Raw genomic sequence first — 24,052 nt, 5'->3', positions numbered from 1 at the left:
AGACACGGCTCAGACTTTTACATGCAGCTTTAATGTAGCAGAACTTCAAAATAAGACTAATTAGAAGATTAATATTCATGTTTTTTCAGTGTTCAGAGGCGGGTTCGAACTTAAACTGTTAAACGATCAAAACAACGAGCGAGAACGCGTTTTTAATGATTTCAATGAAATTAAATGAAATGAAATTTATATCTCTAAAAAAAATTATTTGAACCGACATCAAAGAAAACTAAAGTACAAATTCAGTTTTCAGTTTTTTCTCGTGTCTCCAAGACGTTCATGTTACTGAATGTTAACTTTAGAGGATCGATCGATGGTTTGATGGACTCACAGGATGGCGTCAAAGACACGTCCTCAAAAACACGAGTCCACTGTGGCTCCGTGTCAGCGACACGAGGGGGTCAACGCTACGACTCAGGAGAGCATCATGCTCGTGAGATGAAGACTTTGACTCTGACGTACGTCCAGGTTTTAGACAGTCTGCGGGGACGTCTCGGAGACTACGTCCAGGTTTTAGACAGTCTGCGGGGACGTCTCGGAGACTGCGTCCAGGTTTTAGACAGTCTGCGGGGACGTCTTGGAGACTGCGTCCAGGTTTTAGACAGTCTGTGGTCATGTTGCTGTGTTGATTCTGGCGCCCCCTTGTGGACAAAAGTTAAACAGACTTTAATAATCCAGTTTTAAAAACTTTTAAATTTAGTTTTTAGTCTTTGACAGGTTTCATGTATTTTTGCTGTTTTTCCTGTTCGTCTCTGTGAAACTGTTTAAAACATGATAAATAATAAATGTTTATATAATGAATATTAGATATTTAGGACAAACAGTTTGAGCATGTGACAGATCAAAGTGAACGAGTCCCTCTGCTGGACAAAGTGTGCGGTACAACGAGCAGCCTCATGTGTTCATGTGAGTTCATTTGTTTTTCTTTAGATCTCCATTTATTCATTTATTATTCATTTAAAATTTAAATGTTCTGACGATAACGGCTCATTTCCTCGATAATAAATCTACCTGACCATCCTCATACAGTCCAAAAACTCTCCTGAAAGACGCTCAGAAAGGTTTTTTTTAACAGATTTTTACTCTTGAATGTCTGAAACATTTCATCGTTCCAGCTTCAAAAATGTGAAATTTCTTTCTGCCCTTTAGTCAATTATTAAAATAATTTATATTTATAAAAAATGATCTTTTAATTTAATTTTTTTTTTTCATGATGATGATTTGGATGAAACTTTAGACATTTTGTCTAAACACAAAGTTGTTTAGCTCAGTAGGTAAAATGCTCCGGAGACACTTTCAAAAATGTTTTATTTTTATTTTTAAAAACCTCCTGAAATTCTCCCAAAAGCTTTTTTTGCAGTCAGACTCTGAGCTGCTGCAGAAAGGACGGAGCAGACGCTGAACATACCGAGCTAAACAACTTTAATCAAAATGTCAATGTTTGTTTTTTCCAAATCATTTTAATAACTGACAAAAGGAAAGTTCACATTTGAAGCTGAAGCGATGAAACGTTTCAGGAGCGTTGGTACGGAGACGATGAAGCGTTCAGGTTCTTCTACACGGTGAAATCAAACACAGACTCGTGAATGTAGAAATATATTTTCTCTGACACGATACAGAGAGAAGTGATGAACACACAAACATCTTCATTCAGTATCATATAAATGCACTTACTGCTGTAACTTATATTCAGTCATGCAGAACATGTGAAGAACATCACGAACATGTTCATCAGCTGTTTGTGATCAAAGAACTGACAGGACCACGAGCAAATCATTAACATTAAACTTATTAACAAACAAAAAAACATTTATGAAGCCGAAATGTTTCAAACAGGAAAATTTAAATAATCAAATAATAAAGTTTAAAAAAAAAATACCCAGAAAGCCCCAGTGACACTTTTACAATGTTTGTTTGTCCAAATTCAAATTATTTCTGTAAAAAGGAAATCCATCTTAAAGAAGCGTTCCAGGATAGTTCCAGGATAGTTCCAGGATTGTTCCAGGAGTGTTTCAGACCCTGAAACCTCACCGGGCACGTCTCTGTTTTGAAGCTGAAACTGTTTCAGACATTTATGAACAAAAATGACGTTTCTGTCAGTGAAGTCAATTTTTTTTAATTTTTTAAAATAATTTTGTCAATTCTGAAAAAAAAAAAAAACAAAATTACCCAGAAGTCCACAGTCACACCTGAACCATGTTTTTGTCCAAAACATCAAAATTAAACTTTTTAAAATATTTAAAAAACAGAAAATTTCCCATTTATGAAGCTAATTAATTGGTCACAATTACTCAGAATCCAAAGTGACACCTTCACACTGTACAAACAAACGATCAATAATCAATAACTGTCCTCACACACAGTTAATGCTCCTTAAAAGAACCTTAAAAGAACCTTAAAAGAACCTTAAAAGAACCTCAGCTTATCACAGAAAATTAAGTTTGAAGTGTCGTTCCAACGTTTCCAGGAGCGATGAAGAAGCAGTCCGAACATTTAACATGCTGCATGTTTATATGAGGTAATATTCACTGAGTGTGTGTGTGTGTGTGTCGTACATGGAGTAACAACAACATGCAACACTCGGATATAAAAACATCTTCCATGCAGCAGAGACACGTCACACAATAAAAAGTTTCTTTACAGGATGTAGAAAACAAAACGTTTCCACGGTAACAAAAACAAAAAGTCAGGAGTTCAGCGAGCGGCTAACTCGGGCTCGTCTTCTTGCGTTTGTTGGGACTGAGTCCGGGGTCGACCCTCGGCTGACGGTACTGTATCTGCAACACACACACACACACACACACACACACACACACACACACAAAGATTAAAACAAAGATCCCGCTGCGTCACGGCGTCCGGCAGCCCTCCGCAACGCATACAGAGCTTCTATTGAGCACGGAGCATAAAGTCAGCACAGAGCAGACCGTGCGGGGAAGGAAATCAGCTACAAAATACAAAATAAAACCCTGGTTGATTTTCAAAATAAAATACTCCGTGTTCACCGCGGATCGAGTTTCATTACAAGAACACGTCATAATGGGCGGGGCCGACCTGAAGTCAACAGGTGAGGGGTTTTCAGGTGTAATCATTGATGACACCTCACATCCTTTTTATAAGGACACCAGAAAAAAGATGCGGCGTGGAATGTCATCGCAGGAGTCAGAGAGACTACAGCCGGAAATATCACGAGATTATGCGTGAAGTCACGAGATCTCGTGCGATCAAAATGATTTTGCGGCGGCATTTTCAAATTTTTTTGTGAAGAATTTTGTCCCGTTTTTTGTTGTTCCCTTTTAAACCGCATCAAAAAATCCAAACAGGCTTAATACGACAAAGACAGATTGAGATTATTTTCTGGAAGGGTTAGGGTTCAGCCTGATTACACGGTAATCCACACAAACGCGAAAAACTGGAGGGACTGTAAATCAGGGTCCCCAAACTTTTTCGGTGCGGGCCACATCAACTTGCCTTTCTGTGATGGGGGGCCGGGGTCAGTCTATAACTGAAATGACGTCAGTCCCACCAGGATTTCGCGGCCTTTTTTGAAATAGTTGCGGCCTAAAATCCCTGACGTTGCATGAGGTTTTCAAAAAAATTGCGGTGAAAGTTGCTTTTTACTTTTTTGTTGCGATTTTGCCGGAGGAAGTGAAAGTTGCGGCCCCGGGAAGCAGCGAGGTCCGGGCGGGAGGGCGCTGTAAAGCTCGTGGCCGGAGCCGTGAGCCACCGTCGCCCCCGAGCCTTTCCAAGCCGACCCAGAGCCGGTCGCGGGTAGAGGTCCCACGAGAGGATCCTCCCGCACCGTGCGGCCGTCCCTGACCCGCCGAGTCGAATCCCCCGGGCAGACTGCACAGAAGTTGATCACGAGCAAAGTCATGTCGGAATATACCATTGTGTGAGGGGATGAAATAGTTCGTAACTAAGGTAGATTTTAATTAGCTTAATCATGAAGTGTGGATATTTTATAACAGGAAAATGCAATTTTGAAAAACAGGCCATGTTTAGAGGGATTGTTTGGGATCGTTAAGTGGGCCACTCCAATTGTTTAGGCGGGCCGGATGTGGCCCGCGGGCCGTAGTTTGGAGCCCTCTGGTCTAAATGATCTCAGTTACAGTTACTCACCACTTGAACATCTGACGGCACTCTGGAGAGAAAGTCGAGAAGCTCGTTGTTGCTGATCAAGAACGGGTTACGAAGCTTCTTGGTGAATTTATTTACACCTACAGCAGAAAAACAGAAGAAGTAAAGTAAATTCTCGTTTGTCGTGCGTGTCGTCGGAGCTGACCGCTGGAACGAAGCCGGACTCACCCCACGCCAGCACGATCAGTCGCAGAGGCACGAGGTAGAGAAGAATCGTGGCCAGACTTAGGGCAGTGATCGCCAGCAGGCTTAGAAAAGGCACGGTCCAGTTCACGGTGCTGCAGAGGAACAAGAACACGTGTCACGCTTAAAGGTCCAGTGTGTCTTAAAGAGCCGGCGCCTGATTGGCTCTTCACTCACTTCTTAAGCCTCTCTCCGTACGACGCCACCTCGTCCAGAGCGCCCTGCACCGTGACGATCACGTCCTGGATGGCGTGCAGTTTGTCCATGAAGCCCATGGGCTCGTCCTGAGGGGACAAAGGAAATCACGGTTCAGTTGGGCGACATCACACGCGGATATTTCCAGCTGTGCGACGCCGTTACCTCGTCTTCTTTTTCCTCCCAGTCGAACACGGCGTCCGTGGACTGCGGCAGACGGAGAGACAATAAAGTTTTTAACAGTTTGAAAGAGACAGACGTTCGTTAGCCGTCATCAGCTCGTCTTCTCACCGTGTCGGACGAGTGGCTCGAGAACAAGTAGTTCCAGACGAGCAGCAGCAGCAGAGCCAGCGGCAACATGTAGAGCTCGAAGTTCCAGACCACGACCACGAAGAGCTGCAGGCGAGGAAACATGTCTCCACTGCTGTCCTAGGCTGTGTGTGTGTGTGTGTGTGTGTGTGTGTGTGTGTGTGTGTGTGTGTGTCATACCACGAAGGCGACCACGCTCCTCACGGACGACTCCCACTGGAAGCAGCTGTTTATGTACGAGCCACAGGTGATCAGGACCATGATGCACCTCTTCACACGGTTCAGGTTCTGCTGCAGCAGCTGGAAGACACAAAGTCCACGTCTGTGATGAAGTCACGTGACACGAGGAGTCGGGAGTAGTTACTATGGCAACGGCTATGGTAACAAGTCCTAAAAGCTAAGAGGAGCTAACGGGAGCTAATGGAAGCTAACAGAAGCTAACAGGAGCTAACAGGAGCTAATGTTACTGTTAAAGTAAAGAGAAGCAGAAGACCCAGTGTTCAGTCAGTCTAAAGTCTAAAGGCTAAGGAGCTAATGGAAGCTAACGGGAGCTAACGGGAACTAATGGGAGCTAACAGGAGCTAACGGGAGCTAACAGAAGCTAATGGAAGCTAACAGGAGCTAATGGGAGCTAACAGGAGCTAATGGGAGCTAACAGGAGCTAACAGAAGCTAACATGAGCTAATGTTACTGTTAAAGTAAAGAGAAGCAGAAGACCCAGTGTTCAGTCAGTCTAAAGTCTAAAGGCTAACAGAAGCTAATGGAAGCTAATGGGAGCTAATGGAAGCTAGCAGGAGCTAACGGGAGCTAACAGAAGCTAACGGGAGCTAACTGGAGCTAATTGGAGCTAACGGGAGCTAACGTTACTGTTAAAGTAAAGAGAAGTAGCAGACCCAGTGTTCAGTCAGTCTAAAGTCTAAAGGTTAAAGGAGCTAACAGGAGCTAACAGAAGCTAACAGGAGCTAACACCTCATGAACTCACCTGTTTGGAGACTTTTGCTTCGTCCTCGATGTATTTCTGCTCTGCGGGGTTGATCGTCCTGAAAGCAGCTTTAAACTGAAGACACAAACACACATGAAGCTAAAGCTGTCGGATACATGACCAAACACAACGTTTGCCTTTGTAGAGGAGTAAAAGTAGAACGACACAGGACCCAGCATGGATCCGTGTGGAACTCCGTTTAACGACACTCACGACGTTGTAGATGACGTCGATCTCCAGGTAGATGACTCCTTTGGTCGGACCGGTCAGGTCTTTGTTTTTCAACACGTAGCACTTCTGCACGCCGTTACGGACCTGACAGAAAAACATCACAGATTAAAACATTAATCCATAAACAGACTTAATTAATTCACCGTACAATTGTTCGTCACACTCACGTCTAACAAAGGTATGGCCACTTTTCCCAGGAAGTCTGCAGTTCCGTCTCTGTCCTCATCAAACACCGTCACCTCCAACAACGCGTGAATGTCCTTCACGTTACTGAGGGAGGACAAACATCACATGGAGATCTCTCTCTGCACACTAGCTTTATTCTTTAATCGTTCCACTGTAGAACCGACTGACGGTCACTTACAAGGTGAAGACTTTGTTCCACTCTGGATTGAGGTTCTTGTAAACAGTATGTGTCTGTAGTCTGTCATTAGTCAGCTCCAACACACAGAACGGATCACTCTTACCTGGAAGACAGAGAAGAGAACGTATAACGTACAGTACACGAGTATAACGTACAGTACATGTGTATAACGTACAGTACATGTGTATAAGGTACAGTACATGAGTATAACGTACAGTACATGTGTATAACGTACAGTACATGTGTATAACGTACAGTACACGAGTATAACGTACAGTACAGCATGTCTAGTGAGAGGTTTTTTGATTTACCGGTTACGTCTGCAGACATGAGTCCTCCAGCTTTCAACACCTTCACCTGAACGATGCCAACGTCTTTCAGGTTATTGAGCGACTTGGACACATGCTGAAGAAGGAAACAGAAACATGTCATTCTGTGCATCCTTCGGGAAGTTCTAGCAGGTTTAGTTGTCATTGAGGAGGTTCTAGTAGTAATTGTGCAAGTTCTACAGTTCTTTCAATGGGTTATAATGGTCACTACAGATGTTCTAGGTCAGTTTCTACAGTTCCTATGGTTCAGTGGTTCTTGAGGACGTTCTGGCTGTCCTTTAGGAAGTTCTAGGGCTTCTTTATGAGGTTTTGTGGTCATTGAGGAGGTTCTAGCAGTAATTGAGCATGTTCTACACTTCCTATTATAGGTCCTAGTGGTGACTGAGGATGTTCTGTGAATCCTTTGGGAGGTTCTAGGGGTCCTCTGATCTGAATACTTCAAACACTGGTCAGATATCAGCGGTAGCAGTGTGAGAGTGCTGCTCACATATCGTTCGAGTATCTCCTCGCGCTCCTGTGGGTGGTTCAGCGGCGTGGCGCACAGGTCAGCGATGGAGACGTGAGGCAAGGCGGTCAGCCTGACCAGCAGCACCACGAAGCCCTGGGACTCCTCCAGAGGCAGATCCAGGTGATGAGTGCAGTCCTTAGCCAGAGTGGAGAGATCCACCTGGCACCTGGACGACAAACACAGGACACACCCAAAGAATGAATGCAGGAGGTTCTACGTCTTTTTTGGAGGTTGTAGGGGGCACAGAAAAGGTTCTAGACGTCCTTTAGGAGATTTGCTGGTCATGGAAATGTTCTAGAGGTACTTTAGGATGTTCTATGAGTCTTCAGGTGGTTTAGTGACCACTGGAAAGGTTCTAGAGGTCCTAGTGGTGATCAAGGGTCATTTAAAGGGTTCTATAGGTCATTTAAGATGTTCCACAATTCTTCAGGTAATTTAGTGGTCACTGAATGGGTTCTAGAGGTCCGTATAGAGGTTCCTTCAGGAGTTGTTATTGAGCATGTTCCTTGTGGTCATTGAGGATGTTCTAGATGTCCGTCAGAATATTCTAGCAGTAACTGAATGTGTCTACAGTTCCTGTTACAGGTTCTGGTGGTCATTGAGAATGTTTTGTGTCCTTTGGAAGGCTCTGAGGGTCACTTAAGATGTTCTAGAGGTCCTTCAGGATGTTCTATGAGTTTAGGAGGTTTAGTGGCCACAGAAAATGTTCTATGAGTTCTTTGGTAGGTTTAGTGGTCATTGAGGATGTTCTAGAGGTTCTTCAGGAGGTTCTAGCAGTAATTGAGCACATTCTTCAGGTCCTATGTACGGTGTTCTTGTCCATCACTTTTTAAACTCATATAAAAGTCTAAAGCTCTGATTATTTTACAGATGAAACAAACACAGCAAACCGACCGTCCCATGAATTCGTCTTTCCTCCCGATGTCTTTGTCCCACACTGAGATCTCCAGAATTCCTCCACTCTCGTCATACTGATGAAGGTCAAACTGCTCCCTCCACTGTGGATTCAGCGTCTTTGACACCGCCTGCACACACATTATGGGAAACATGCTCTTAATTTGAAGGTCCCGGTCAAACGGTTTCATTACTTTTGGTACTTGGAGTACATTTTGATGCTAATACTTTGTACTTTAACACACCTTGCTCTTGTACTTTTTCTGTCCCAGCTTGAACTTGACGAACGGGTCACTCAGACCGTTCTGGTCCATAGGACACAGGTTCCGGCCTTCGATGAGCCCGATGCTGACAATCCCTCTCCAGTGCTCAGATTTCCGATGCTGCCCTGCGAGACGCACCGACTGCTGCTGCTGGTCGGCACACACAAAGATACAAACACTGATTATTATTCACGATGCGTCGGGAAGGTGAAGGGCAGCATGCAGGACGCTGATGGTGATACGATGATGATTCGATTTGAGACGCCATCGAGATCTGTTGGTGCTAAAAGACATGATACGAGATGTTGGGAACAAAAATAGATAAACTGGATAAACAGGGAAGAACACAAAAAAATAATCATGACATGAAATGATGAGAATTTGAGTCATGGATGTTGAGCAGGATACGTCAAGGTCGACTTACAAACTTTTTCTGAAGCTTCCCCGGCATCTCATGGTTGAGGCAGACCATAAGACGTGGTAGAAAGCTCCAGAAATGTCGAGAAATTAGAACTTTAGTCAAAATTCTTTTGTCCAATTATTAAATCCCCTTTATTTAGCATTTATAAGCAGCATATGAACACTTAATAAACACTTTATAACACCATTTCTGCTGTTAAAAGTTACACCCTGAGCCTTTAAGGAGCAAAAAACATGGATGAACAGGGACGGTGAAGGTTTTAGAACAGGTGATGGAAAGCTCGGCAAACACATGACCACCACAACGACGATGATTTACCTTTGTGGATCGTTTCCAGGACCTCCTGAGCAGCATAGTCTGAATATACATTAAAATACATTAATTCAACTCGACTCCTGCAGGGTGGGTTCAACTAGACGGCCACTAGGGGGCGCTGTAAGACGGGTTTATTTGAAACTAACACACGCGATGAAGGGGGGGAGTGTGCGACTCGAGGAGGTGCTGAATATTCATCATCACGACCTCGCCGACTTGCTCCTGCTGTTTGTTGATTGGTCTTTCTCTCTGATTGGAGCTGCAGCACAGGCGCTGTACATTCATAATTCATTCATGTGATGAATAAAACATGGACGCGACAGGCTGAGGATACAATTTGGAGACCCTGATCCGGCATACATGTAGCTGATTATAACTGATAGAAGAACTAAACACAGCAAGATGTGCTGAGATTAAAGTATGGAAACAAAGAAAGGCCAAAGTTTGAGCACCTGAATATTTGGCTTTCTATCTGGACTGATGTGATTTCAGATTTTATAATCACAGTACTCAAACTGGATCGGTGAAATTCAGACTTTACGTTTAAGATGAACGACAAAGCTTCTGTCCTGTCAGGGTCAAACCACATAAGTTCAGGTAGTTCAAAGTAAAATGAGTTCAAGGGTTCGGCCTGTGTTGCTTTAATATTGACCAACTTTTACAGATCTGTTGGCCAACTTTATGCCGTTGCAACACCCAAGGTGTGAAGTTCCCCTTTCAGCTCAGCGGAGTAAGTAAGTTCAGTTAAACATTTTCTACATCTCAAGTTTATATTTATTTTATTAATAAGAGGTCAAACCAAAAACAAAAACAAAAACACTACAACAACTACATGACTAACTAACAGACTCTGTCCACTAGATGGCGATAATCTCACTCAGGGGTCAGTCTACAGCAGGGGTCGGCAATTAGCGGCCCGCGGGCCAAAACTGGCCCACCATCAATTATATCTGGCCCGCTAGATGACGTTGATTTATTTTTTTATATATATATTTTTTTAACCTCATGTTTCCTGTCAAAATACAACAATTCCACAGATTTCACAACATTTATTGAAAAGTAGCTGATAAGTAACGTGACAGCAGCCAGAACATCCTCGCAGCCTCTTTACTTGACGCACAGGTCGGAACACTAATTGGCATGTGTGTGCGCTGTAACCTGTGGAAAGTAAGTGTCCTGTGTCCCTCTTGTAACGGACAACGTGAACAAATGTGTTTCATTAAATGAAAAAAACAAAACCAAACAAGGTCGGCTCCAATATCCAATGTGAATGCACATCAGCGGCAGATCTGCGCTGCTGTATACATTAGTTACGGCAGGTTGCCTGTTTCATGACAGACGCAGTGGGCGTAAACGAAATCCGCGAAGTAAGTTTTACAATTATTATACATGTTTTAAGACCGTAAAACCCCTAACCACACACTTTTATACATCTTTTTACACACATTTTGTACTGTACTCCCTTAATTAATCAGGACGTAGAACATACGTACGGTTTACTCCCTTAATTAATCAGGACGTAGAACATACGTACGGTTCTCACTCAGCCAATCAGAACCCCCCCTGCCCCGCATGGTCATGGCCCGCGATGGATTAGTCAGAAAATAATTGGCCCGGGTCCAAACTTATTTGCCGACCCCTGGTCTACAGGAAGTCACTCGAGCTGATGAACTTTGTTCACGTACGGTTTCCACCGATACGCCTTCACCTCGCTGACCGTTACCGACTGAAGACAAAGCGAAAATCCTCACGTCAAAGAGTTTTAGACAGTCTGCGGGGACGTCTCAGAGACTACGTCCAGGTTTTCGACTAATGGGGACAACGGGGCCAGAGTCACGCACACTCAAAATTTCTTTAGAAATGTTTCTAGTTATTATTAAACCACATTAAACTGAGCTGAGATCAGCAGCGTACGTACCGACGCGTCTCGTCGTTCCTCTATGGGACTATCTTTTGGTGTCAGGGTGACGGCCAGCTCCACGGTGCCCAGGTCCTCATCGGGGTGCTGTTCATCCTTCAGCTCCAGTGTTACAGGTATCGTCCTGTAGGAACCAACAGGGACCTCACACAGTTACAATCATTTCTCCAGTTCAAGCCTCGCTAAACAAAACAAGACGTGGTGGCTGTATTGGGAGTTTTTACCAGGAAAACACCAAAAACTGCAGGTCAAGCCACAAAAACAAACCTTTTCTGTGTTCATGTATGAGCAGTGTCATGTTTTTCTGCAGACTGTTGGACCTTTAAAGGTAATATGAGAAGGTTGGGGCCCCTACAAAGAGCCTCGGGGTCCATGAACATCTCAGCATGCCACGTAAACCAGAAACAGGCATAACAGCCTCAGAACCAGGAGAACAGCCGTGTCAACAGTCTGATGAAGCAAATAACGTGTTGAACATGATCAATGATCCACGAGGTGACAGAAATAAATGAAGAAGAGACTCTGTGTGTTTGAGAAATTACTTTCCAGGACCTCTCCAGGACATTTTCCAGGTGTTTCCTTGACAATACAGGACAGCACTTGCCCACAAACGGTCATATAATTTAGCTCCTGACTGAACTTATCTGAGAGGAATGTTCACTGTGACACTGTGAAAATGCTGAATTTTCCATTCATTTCAACGGGTTAGTGCGTTTTGGCTTTGGCGTTTGCGTTTCAGTGCGGATTATTTCCAGGATATTCGGTCATTTTAATTCATTTCAAGGTGCTTCCATGACTGGAAAACTTTCCAGGTTTTGCAGGATGATAGTAACAGCTGCCAACAACAATATTTTTTAACACACTGTATAAAAATCGGGACAAACTGCCCAAAATGTCTCGATCGACCGAGCTGAAACGAATCGGGTTGTAGGGAGGGCCTGACATATAATTAATTCCAGGATATTTTGGTCCAGGATTCAACTTCCTCTGTTCTTAGACCCGCGATCCGCATGAGAACAAATAAATATCACGTATAGATGTTAGAAATTCATGTCCTACCTCGTGGATCTCCTTCGTGAGGAAGAAACTTTGAACTTTTTGCGTCTGTCTGTCTCAAACCGACTGAAACACAGTTCATTCTCACTAAACTGTGTCGTAGAACCAGTGACACATTATTCCTCTGACGTACCTGTGCTGCTCGAGAGAGTCCAGGTAGAGGTAGGCGGACCCCATGAAGTCATCTTGAACCCAGAAGTCGTGGTCAAACACCTGCAGAGCAACAAAAACAAAACAAAGATTCGCTGACTCGTACGTGTTGAGAATTCACGAGGACAAGCTGCGAGCTCCGCGTGCTTCGTCACCTTCACGTGCAGCGGCTGGTTCAGGCTGTCCACTGTCAGCGTCGTCTTCTCGTCCCACACCGGGTTCAGGTTTTTGCTGATGGTTTTGCTTTTAAAAACGTCTTTCCCACTGAGCTTGAACCTGACGTAGGGATCGCTGGTGCCTGAAAGAAAGACGGATGAAGTCGTCACAGATTCATGAAAACAAGGTGAGAAGTTCAAAGAGAGACGCTCTACCTCCTCTGTCTCGGATGGCCAGGTTGTTTCCTCTCTTCAGCTCGATCTCCAGCTTGTACATCCCCGAGCTTTGGATGGATTTCTCAGGAGTGACGCCGGACGAGCTCGGAGCTCCCATACCCTGAGAATAAAATAAAAAAGCATCGATCACAAACGGCACCGCTCCGCCGCCGCGTGAGCCGCACTCTCAGACAAACTCACCGACATGTCTAAATAGAGAAATAACGGCGAAGCCTTCACTTCCTCAGGTTGTCTGTGCCCACGCCTCCAACACTAAGTGTCTAATTCAGATCAGTAACTCGTCCCAGGGGCGACCGCTAACAGGAAATTACACGAGAGCAGCTTCCTCCCTTCCGACCACAGTGTTGTTGAGCTTTTCTTTTTTTTTTTTTGTTCATTTTTGTATCGACTGCAGCAGCATCACGATCTCTGCTGCGACAGCACAGACGCCGGACAGACAACCACGAGACACAAACACAGAAACCACAGACAGAGCGCGGAGACGCAAAACGACAACAAGGAGAAAAATGACCAAAGACAGACGCAAAACAATGACAAAGACACTGAACTACTACAAGGAGACACAAACAACTACAAGGAGACACAAAACTACTACAAGGAGACACAAACTACTACAAGGAGACACAAACAACTACAAGGAGACACTGAACTACTACAAGGAGACACAAACAACTACAAGGAGACACAAAACAACTACAAGGAGACACAAACAACTACAAGGAGACACAAAAACAATACAGGAGACCAAAAAACAACTACAAGGAGACACAAACAACTACAAGAGAACACAAAACAAGGAGACACAAACAACTACAAGGAGACACAAACAACACAACTACAAGGAACACAAAACAACTACAAGGAGACACAAACAACTACAAGGAGACACAAAAACAACTACAAGGAACACAAACACTACAGAGACACAAACAACTACAAGGAGACACAAACAACTACAAGGAGACACTGAACAACTACAAGGAGACACAAACAACTACAAGGAGACACAAACAACTACAAGGAGACACAAAACAACTACAAGGAGACACAAACAACTACAAGGAGACACAAAACAACTACAAGGAGACACAAACAACTACAAGGAGACACAAAACAACTACAAGGAGACACAAACAACTACAAGGAGACACAAACAACTACAAGGAGACACAAACAACTACAAGGAGACACAAAACACTACAAGGGAGACACAAAACAACACAACTACAAGGAGACACAAAAACAACTACAAGGAGACACAAACAACTACAAGGAGACACAAAACAACTACAAGGAGACACAAACAACTACAAGGAGACACAAAACAACTACACGGAGGACCACACAACAACTACAAGGAGACACCAAGACACAACTACTACAAGGAGACACACAACAACAACTACAAGGAGACACAAACAAACTACAAGGACACCAACAACTACGGGAGACACAAAAAACCAACTACAAGGAGATGAAAAAGGACACAGAACAATCATACGAGACACATTGCACGAGTAAAACGAGCTTGTTCACTTTAAACAGTAATCATGTCGTTACCCTGAACGCTGCACGAGGAGATGAAAACAACACCCTGCAGCGAGCTCGGTGTTTGTGGTGTTGGGAAAGTTTCAGATGAAAGTTTCAGATGAAAGTTTCGAGTCCTCTGATGAAAACGTGAATTGCAACAGAGTGTCAAACATCGATCTAACCATCAGCTGAGCTCTGCTGCACATCCTGTCAGCCCGCCACTTAGAGATGACAACGATGCTGTGAATGGATAACAACCACACCCCACAGTGTTGTGTGTGTGTGTGTGTGTGTGTGTGTGTGTGTGTGTGTGTGTGTGACATTCACACCAAGCTGCGATTTCACCTAATTTCCCGGAGAAGTTTGAATTACAACGTAAATTCCAAAAACTCGTTTCATCTCCACCGAGCTTCTCGTGCGGAGATCAGCAGATCACGTCGTTGTTTCGTAATAAACGAAAATACTTTAAACACAAGCAGCTGAGGAGCTGAAGGCTGTTCCCGGTCTGTAACTACGTCATCTAGTTTGCCCAGCGTACAGACAAACACCAGAGGGCTGAACAAATGAGACGACCATCACCCGACTGAGTTTGTCCTCGAGGCTTCCTTGTTTAAAAAAATCCAGCAGCTAAAAAAACTCCAGTTTAATCCACACATGTTCGTCAGAACCAGAGTTACTAAAAGTCGAGCAGCTTCAGAGACACACTGAAACACTCCAGCTTCATGGAAGCGTGCCGAGGTCGGCAAGCTGAGGAAATTCCTGAGTGAAAACTGAGACACGAGAAAAGTGAGAGCAGGGGAAGGCAGAGGGCTCTAAGTAGTTCTGCAGACGTCCCCAGGCAGACTGTCTAACAACTGGGACGTAGTCTCTGGGACGCCCCACAGACTGTCTAAAACCTGGACGTAGTCTCTGAGACGTCCCCAAAGACTGTCTAAAACCGGACGTAGGTCGTCTGAGACTGTTCTTAATACTGGACTTAGTTATTTCTGAGATGGCCCACACATGTACTCGTCTAAAACCTGGAGAGACTGTCTAAAACCTGGACGTAGTCTCTGAGACGTCCCCGCAGACTGTCTAAAACCTGGACGTAGTCTCTGTGACGTCCCCGCAGACTGTCTAAAACCTGGACGTAGTCTCTGAGACGTCCCCGCGGACTGTCTAAACCCTGGACGTAGTCTCTGAGACGTCCCCGCAGACTGTCTAAAACCTGGACGTAGTCTCCGTGACGTTCCTGCAGACTGTGTAAAACCTGGACGTAGTCTCCGTGACGTCCCCGCAGACTGTCTAAAACCTGGACGCAGTCTCCGTGGCGTCCTCGCAGACTGTCTAAAACCTGGACGTAGTCTCCGAGACGTCCCCGCAGACTGTCTAAAACCTGGACCTCTCTGAACATCAGAGTTTCTAAATTATTTTTCAGAGGCAGGAACCTGGAGGCGACTAGCCTAGCTTAGCATAAACACAGGAAGCCAAACTAACTAACACGTAAACATTTTGTGCCCTTAGGATGGATTTAGGAGTTTATGTATCCACCCAGAGACAACAACAAACACACGATGTCATGTTTACTGTTCAAACAGGCTCCAGGTTATAAAGGGTGTTTCGTCACCTGAGACGGAGCCAGATGGTTCCTGTTTTTAATGCTAAGCTAGGCTAATTTCCTGCTTGATTTACACTACAGAACATTACAGGACGTGTGTGCACGAGTCACGGTGGAGCTGAACAGTATCACTGTAGACTCAAGTCAAAACATCGAGTTAACAAGCTGCTTAGAAAGGATTAACCGTCGTGTGACGGTGAAATCAGGAAGCACCCGAGCTGAGAATAGATCATACACAATCCCATCAGCCATGCTGCTGGTGTATTCTTATTTTTAGGACGGTGTGTTTGTGTTTACGCAAACATCTGTGAACGCAGCCAAGGCTCCAATGTTTGACAAATATTTAACCCGAACTCTGTACCGGTTTGGTTGGTTGGTTTTGTGTTGATTAATACAACAAACTCGATTTAGTAAAAGTGTCAAAACCGTCAAAATCGAGGCATCAGAGACGCCTCCAACGTCCAAAATGTAGGACTGAATGTCCTACATTTCCCATCATGCAACTTGACAGCATCTTACATTAGAGCTTTCCATGCAGTTTAAAAAAAACCAACATTTACTGATGATCGTTATTTTCATTTTTGATTCATGGTCTTGTTTATGTCATCAACGGTTCAAAACTTTAATATTTCTACATGAAACTGACTAAAATGGCTCAAATAATCAATGAATCATCTGATATTTGCAGCTTTACCTATTTAATTATTCTCCCGTGAACAGAAACCTGAAACTCGACAAACTAGAGCTGAGTAAAGATTAGAGACCCGACAAGACAGCCTGTCAATAAAGCCCAATAAAGGAGAGCCATATATATATATATATATATATATCTTCTTCATGTCAACAGCTCTCCGTAACGTGATGATCTGCCCGCCGGGACTATTAACATCAATACTGCTGCCAATACACGCCGCCGTGATCAATACTGTGAGTGAAGGCACAGCTCCCCGGCGGACTCACTCCACAGATCACAAGAAGTGCAAACAACACGTTTACTTATAGGTACATCTCAAAGGGAAAGACTGAACGTGTTTAGTCCCGCCACAGTGTCACATTACTGTTCAGATCAAGATTTTACTTTAAAAAAAACATCTGAAGGAGTTTTAGAAATACAACACGTCCAAAGAAAACGCTTTTTCTTGCAAACATTTCCCTCTAAATTCCTCTTTTGTCATTAAATAATTTGCATTCTACAAAGTTTTTACATAAAAAAACTCACAGAGGTCAATTTGTGTGTCGAAACTTTGAATATTACATCTCATGACTGCCTACGTTAGAACGCGGACTAAACTCGCTAACGGAGGACAACGAAAGTCACAATTGCATTTAAGTCTAAAGGTGAAGCTGTAGTTTTGACATCTGTAACTAACGTTGTTTGTGTTTTCCGGTTTTATTTTGTAGTAACAGTTGTTTTGAGTTGTTTCTGTTTTCCTGTTTTATTTTTGTAAATCCATGTCTGTCTTGTCGTTCTACTTCCTGTCTGTTTTCCTGCCGCTGAAGTTTTTCACCTGTGTCCCTTATTAGTCACGCGTCTATTTAGTGTCCTGTGTGTGTCGTTTGTTTCTGGTTTGTCCGGTTCAAATGGTTTTCATGTGTCATCAGGGGGGGGGAGGGGGGGGGGGATATATATATATATCTTTTTCATGTCAACAGCTCTCCGTAACGTGATGATCTGCCCGCCGGGACTATTAACATCAATACTGCTGCCAATACACACCGCCGTGATCAATACTGTGAGTGAAGGCAACAGCTCCCAGCGGACTCACTCCAACAGAGTCAACAAGAAGTGCAACAACACGTTTACTTTAGGTACATCTCAAAGGGAAATACTGGACGTTTTACTCCACTACATTTGTCTACACTTACTTTTCAGATCAAGATTACTCCACTACATTTGTCTACACTTACTTTTCAGATCAAGATTTTACTTTATAAAATACAACACGTCAAAGAAACTCTTTTCTTGAAACATTTTCCCTCTAAACTTCCTTTTTTTCATTAAAATAAATTAGCATATTCCAAAGTTTTACATAAAAAAACTCAAAAGGTCAAATTTGTGTGTCAGAACTTTGAATATTAATCATCTCATGACTCCTACGTTAGGAACAGCTGGACTAAACTCGCTAACGGAGGACAACGGAAAGTCACAATTTGACATTTAAGTCTAAAGGTGAAGCTGTAGTTTTGACATCTGTACTAACTTTGTTTGTGTTTCCGGTTTTATTTTGTAGTAACAGTTTTGAGTTTGTTTCTGTGTTTCCTGTTTTATTTTTGTAAATCCACTGTCTGTCTTGTCTTCTACTTCCTGTCTTGTTTCCTGCCTCTGATTAGTTTCACCTGTGTCTGATTAGTCACGTCTATTTAGTTCCTGTGTTTCGTTTGTTTTCTTGTTTGTCTGTTCATGGTTTCATGGTGTCATGGTATGTTGTTTTTGGTTCCTTGGTTCCTCTGTGTTTCTGATTATTTTGCCTGTTAGTGTTTTGCCTGGTTTTCCAGCTGCTTTTCACTTAGTCTGTTTGTTTGTGTCCTGCTCCTGGTTTCTTTGTGTTTTAGTTCTGACCGTTTTGTTTATCCCTGCAGTTGGGTCCGTTCCTGTACTGCCTCAATTCGTGATACCTGGTTTAAAACACCTGTGGTACAAACACTCACAGTCTAACTTTAGCTAACAAACTGAGTTAACAAACTGAGCTAACAGCCGCTAACAAACTGAGCTAACAGCCGCTAACAAACTGAGCTAACAGCCGCTAACAAACTGAGCTAACAGCAGCTAATAGCGGCTAACAAACTGAGTTAACATGAGCTAACAAACTGAGCTAACAGCAGCTAACAAACTGAGCTAACAGCAGCTAACAGCGGCTAACAAACTGAGCTAACAAACTGAGCTAACTTGAGTTAACAGCAGCTAACAAACTGAGCTAACAGCAGCTAATAGCGGCTAACAAACTGAGCTAACAAACTGAGCTAACTTGAGCTAACAGCAGCTAACAAACGGAGCTAACAAACTGAGCTAACTTGAGCTAACAGCAGCTACGAGGCAGTCAGTGTAGCATCAACATGATTTAACAACTCTTCTGGAGAGAAAAGTTTCATTTTTCTGCATAAAAACAGTTTTTATGTTGCCACATAAACACGGACATCATGTCTGTGATGGTCCGTTATCATAGAATAACCGACCAGTCATGTTCTACTGCTAACGTCAACAAGAAGAATAACATGTGCATGAGCTGACGGAGACAAGTTTCAGTCTGTGTGACTGTCCACACATAAAGAAAAACAAACATGTGTTAAAGCTGTTTGTCTTGTGTCACATAAAACACCTCGAAGCACACGAGCAGCATGTTTCCTCTCAGTCAGCTGATCTCCACTGTGAAAAATCAATAAGTGATATCCGTTACAGCATCGTCGTTGCAGATAAACAACCTGTAGCTCTTCTTGTCTGCTGCTGGTTCATCCACGAGGATGGCTTACGGACAAAATGCAGAAATCTGTGCAGCTTTTGTCTCTATAACGCCTGAAATGTGAGCCATGCAGGTCAGGACAGGTACAGAGGCTGCAGGCTTAAATGTTGTTATCTCTTATCGCTGCAACACACACTGGATTTGTGCTGTAGCGAGGGCGCTCTCTAATTTAATTCTCTCCTGATGTGAAAGCCTTCCCTCGTTTCCTGGACGGTCTATCTGGACTTGGATCAGAGTCTGTGCTGTGAGGACAAAACTGTACGCCCTCTGACATTTACCTGCATATTTGCCAGGTGTGTGGCAGGCTGAGGGTTTCATCTCAACTCTTTTAAAACACAGAAAATCCTCAGAGGATTTCTGCTTCTTTGCTTTACTCGTCCAACTCACAACTCAAAGAGCAAAGTCTCATTACAACACTGTGCAGCAATGTCAACAGCTGGTTGGCAATGTTGATGTAAAAGTTTAAATATTTAACATTTTACATATGCTGAAGTAGTTAACTCAAACACTAGTCACTCTTTAATGAAGTTCATTATTTGATTAAGACTACGTCCAGGTTTTAGACAGTCTGCGGGGACGTCACGGAGACCGTCCCCAGGTTTTAGAAGTCTGCGGGGACGTCAAAGAGGAGGCGAATAAGTCCAGGTTTTAACAGTCCGCTAGGGGACGTCACGGAGACTACGGTCCAGGTTTTAGACAGTCCTGCGGTCTCACGAAGACTACGTCCAGGTTTTAGACAGTCCGGCGAGGACGGCACGGAGACACGTCCCCAGGTTTTTAGACAGTCTTGGGGGACGTCACAAGAGACGACTCCAGGTTTTAGACAGTCTGGGGGACGTCACGAGACTACGTCCAGGTTTAGACAGTCTACGTCCTCAGGACGTGTTAGCTCGCAGTATCAGAGACTACGTAGGTAGACAGTCGCGGAGGCCGGATGTAGTTTAGACAAGTGGGACTCAGACTCGTCAGGTGACGTGCAACATCACGGATCGCCGTTAGCGTCGACGTCACGACTACTAGTTTGCAGGGCGAGCGACGGGATACTCCGGTTTAAATCGGGGAACAGCTGCCAGGTTTTGACGTCTGTGGGACTTAGCAGTCGATGAAATTCAGTATACTTCCAGTGCGTGACTCATTGTTTCCACTTTCCTGTTCGTTCAGCACATAAGAGACAAAAAAACAGAGGACGGACAGCCTCGTCTCCCTCTGCAGCTTCACTTTTATTCTTGTGGGCAGTACGGCTTCGCTCCGCGTCAGTTTATGTGGCAATCTCACTTTAATCTGATTCAGTTCGCTGCACGTTTTTGTTTTCCTGCTGAGGTGGTCCATGTGAGCGACAGCTCTGGCAGGGTTTCCCCAGAACGTCGGGTTAGTGAAGGGTTATCATCCATTTTTAATATATAGTATATATATATAATATATATATAGTATATATAGTATATATATATATATTATATATATATCATAGTAGTATATTTTATTATATGCGATATGAGTTCAGACTGGAGCCGCAGAAGAGTCGAGCTTTAATTCATCCATGGTCTTGATAAACTAGTCAAAATTTATATTCATAGCACCCTCTGACGTTAGCGGAGATCCTCCTCCCTTCCTTGAAGAGTCACTCACAGGTAACTCACTAATTAAAAACACGTTTACATCGGTTTGAGTTGTGCGCAGTGTGGTCATCCTGAACACCTTCAACCAGGTGATACTGAAGGCATGGACACAGACTTAAGTTATTTTAGAGTTAATTAGTATGTAACGATGTTGGTTCAATTATGTTTATTAACTCATTTAAGTTAAGTTAAACAGTGTTTTTTATGTTCTTTGAAGCTGTAACAGTTGTGACCTTTATTTGATTCGCTAGGCTAGCTAACGTCAGCTAGCTCGTAGCTAAGTTCCCTCATCGATGCGGAGCGCCTGAAACGTCCCAGATGTTTGTTTACGTGACACCGTGCGCATCTGGGTGTCAACCTAAAGTTCACGCTCGTTCTTAAAAACATCGACAAGGTCATATCAAGAGCTTGACTTTGATCTAAACTTTGATTTTGCCCGCATATCCGTGATGGCTACCAGTTTTTTGGGGGGGAAGCCATGATCCAATCAGAGTTCTACAAAGTGATAGTTACCAAGCTAACGCTACTGTAACGGTACGCGGGTTGACAGAAAACAACGATATGACGTGAAAGCTTTCACATTTATACACTCTTTATCGCGCTATGCAGTCTGTGTGTTATTGGTAATCGACGTGCTTAGACGTATGTTAGTAACACTGTAAATACGGCCTGTTTTTGCAAACGTTACCTTTGCTGGAATTGAGTGGGCAGCACTGATAGTAGTCGTAATTACGGTAATGACAGCGTAAACGCGCCTATACGATGTCAGAGATGAATCGTGATGTTGTGCTTAAACAAAACAGAAATAAGGAGATGAGACGAACATCGGGCTTTAGTAGCTATGGAAAAGTGTTAGACAGTTTGTAGTTGGACTGAAGTGGTCAGTCTCATATGGCACTGTGTGTGTGTGCGCTCACATAAAAGTTTGCAGGCCACAAAGCCAGTGCATCTTTGCATGTCTGTAATCTACGTGTTATGCTGGATTTAATATATTTATAATGGGATCTTATGATCTCTGCTGATGTGAGGCACTTGCCATTATTCAAGTGTTCTTTTTATTTTACTGACAGCCGATAGAGATGGAAGCAATTACAGTATATAGCACATATTGTGTATGCATATTGCTACAAGATTTTCTATTGATTTGTTGGTAAAATACTTATGCATAATATAAATAATAATATTTTACAGACCTCACCTCAGTTCGTATACAAACACCACCCAAAGCAGATATTTTTTTAATTTATTTTGCACAGTGCTTAAAATGAAATAAAAAAGATACAGTGAAATGCTGCAGACACTGCAACAGCAGTATAATAAAGGATATATATATATGTATGTGTATATGTGTGTATATATATATACACACACATACATGTGTCATTTGTTACTATAAACTGAATATTTAGAGTTTCTGTGATGAAACTTGTGTAGAAAGTGTCCAAACATCCTTTAACCTGTGATTCTGAATTAATGCAGGTAACTATGACCATAGCAGATTAAAACACTGTGTTTTGATGGAGCTCACCGGCTGCTGGTCCCCGCTCTCCAGCTGCGGTGCCGCTGCAGCGGCGGCAGCTGTCGCCGCTTCGCCGCCTCCGCCGCTCAGTGACTCGGCCAGCCTCTCCGCGCACGCAGACCCCAGAGAGGAGCTCGTGTGGTGGGACTGCAACAGCTGTGCCACCGTGGGCTTGCTCGAGCTGGCGGACTGTTGTCTGGAGAGCTTCTCCCAGCCGGAGCCGGAGCTTCTGGGCGCTTTGCCGCAGACCTGAGCCTCTCTCGCTCCCACCTGAGAGACGAACAGGTCGGGCTGTGAGGAGGAGATCACCCGGTCCAGCGCTTCGTCTTCCCTCGCTGCCTTCTTCCTGAACAGCGTGCCGCATCGCTCCTTCTTGTCCTCGGGGTCTCCGGTGCCCAGCTTCGGGCTGAACAGCGGCTTGGCTCTGGCTTGAAACTGTTTCCACATCGTGTTTTGTTGGGACGAGCAGCTCTCATTCTCCCCGTCTTCCCGCCGCTCCATTCCCGCCTCGGCGATGATGGACAGGCGGCAGTCTGCTCAGAGTGAACCGCAGCCAGCTGCCTGACTCTGGGGGAAACACACGAAAACACGCCGGGATATGTCTCCGGGTGGTCCAGCCCCCTCACGGAAATATTTACAACCCCAAGGCGGGCTCTGCTCCCCCTGTCGCCGCCTTGGGGTCTTTATGAGCCCCGTGCGGGACCAGCCCCCAAAAACTCTGTCAGAAGTCCACAGGACAAATTTATTTCTGACTTTGTTGAACTTTGTCTCTTTAAACTTGTCCAATATTTGACCAAAGTCCTGCTTTTTAAGCTGGAGGCTAACTTCACTGTTTACATGCAAATATTACAGCTAACGCGCTAAACTAAACCGGCTAACGGTAAATATATAGATATTAGCCGCTAAACTAAACCGGCTAACGGTAAATATATAGATATTAGCATTTAGCTCAAAGATAAAAACTATACTTAAAATTATTAAGTTCTGTTTATTTCCTCATTTTAACATTATACTGCCAAACATGTTGCTTACTAAATGAGCAGCTAACGTGATCCATGATACTAATTTATATGTTGCCCAGCTCCAGTTCTGGCACGACACAGGCTCTTCTTCTTCTTCTTCTCGGTGGTACTTCACTAACACTCCCAGTTAGCTGGAGGCTAATTGTGTCTTCACTGTTTATGTGCAAATATTATTACAGCTAACGCGCTAAACTAAACCGGCTAACGGCAAAACGTGGTCAAGCATATTAGCATTTTGCTCAAAGCTAAAACTATACTTAGACATTATTAAGCAGAGTTCTGTTTATTTCCTTATTTTTACGGCAAAGCCGTAAAGTTTTCTGGCTAACGTTAGCTGGCTAACTCATCCCGGTTTCAGACTCCCAGTTTGCTTGATAACGTTATAATTAGCAAAACACTCTGAATGGATCAGTTATTTATGGCTTACTATAATAGCTTATTATAGCCTACTATCCATGATATTACTTTATATGTTGCCCAGCTCCAGCTCTGGCACGACACAGGCTCTGTCCCAAGCCCTGGGCCTGTAAACCTCTTCTTCTTCTTCCTGTGGTACTTACTAACACTCCTCCCGGTGTTCTGAGGCAACCCGGCTAACAAACTGAGCTAACAACAGCTAACAGCAGCTAACAAACTGAGCTAACATGAGCTAACAGCAGC

General features: G+C 43.8%; 1 protein-coding gene across 4 annotated transcripts; it reads right to left on the bottom strand.

Moving 5' to 3' along the window:
- Positions 1-1,582: 1,582 nt before the first annotated feature.
- mctp1b (multiple C2 domains, transmembrane 1b) lies at positions 1,583-23,251 on the bottom strand. Of its 4 annotated transcripts, none has more exons than XM_027281087.1 (20): positions 22,380-23,251; positions 12,630-12,750; positions 12,414-12,556; positions 12,242-12,321; positions 11,053-11,176; positions 8,381-8,548; positions 8,136-8,266; positions 7,221-7,407; positions 6,716-6,809; positions 6,405-6,507; positions 6,208-6,310; positions 6,023-6,124; positions 5,810-5,884; positions 5,008-5,127; positions 4,810-4,914; positions 4,684-4,725; positions 4,501-4,607; positions 4,309-4,418; positions 4,123-4,220; positions 1,583-2,777 (listed from the first exon to the last, which is right to left on the bottom strand). In XM_027281087.1, the coding sequence occupies exons 1-20, from the start codon at positions 22,869-22,871 to the stop codon at positions 2,706-2,708; spliced, it is 2,577 nt and encodes an 858-aa protein (XP_027136888.1). In that variant the 5' UTR covers positions 22,872-23,251; the 3' UTR covers positions 1,583-2,705. The 4 variants fall into 4 exon arrangements, with proteins under 4 accessions (XP_027136888.1, XP_027136889.1, XP_027136891.1 ...); XM_027281088.1 differs by having other exon boundaries at positions 8,381-8,545; XM_027281090.1 differs by lacking the exon at positions 22,380-23,251 and adding an exon at positions 14,211-14,229.
- Between the last annotated feature and the right edge of the window lie 801 nt (positions 23,252-24,052).

Source organism: Larimichthys crocea, chromosome VIII, assembly GCF_000972845.2.
Source record: "Larimichthys crocea isolate SSNF chromosome VIII, L_crocea_2.0, whole genome shotgun sequence".
NCBI classification, from domain to species: domain Eukaryota; kingdom Metazoa; phylum Chordata; class Actinopteri; family Sciaenidae; genus Larimichthys; species Larimichthys crocea.
This window is presented reverse-complemented; position numbering and strand designations above follow the sequence as displayed.

Excerpts from the sequence above, each read along its gene's own strand:
- mctp1b (XM_027281087.1), bottom strand. The coding sequence starts at position 22,871 with ATGGAGCGGCGGGAAGACGGGGAGAATGAGAGCTGCTCGTCCCAACAA. Across the intron at positions 6,810-7,220 it reads AGGAGATACTCGAACGATAT|CATGTGTCCAAGTCGCTCAA; the intron begins GTGAGCAGCACT and ends TTCCTTCTTCAG. Across the intron at positions 4,726-4,809 it reads CGAGCCACTCGTCCGACACG|TCCACGGACGCCGTGTTCGA; the intron begins GTGAGAAGACGA and ends CGTCTGCCGCAG.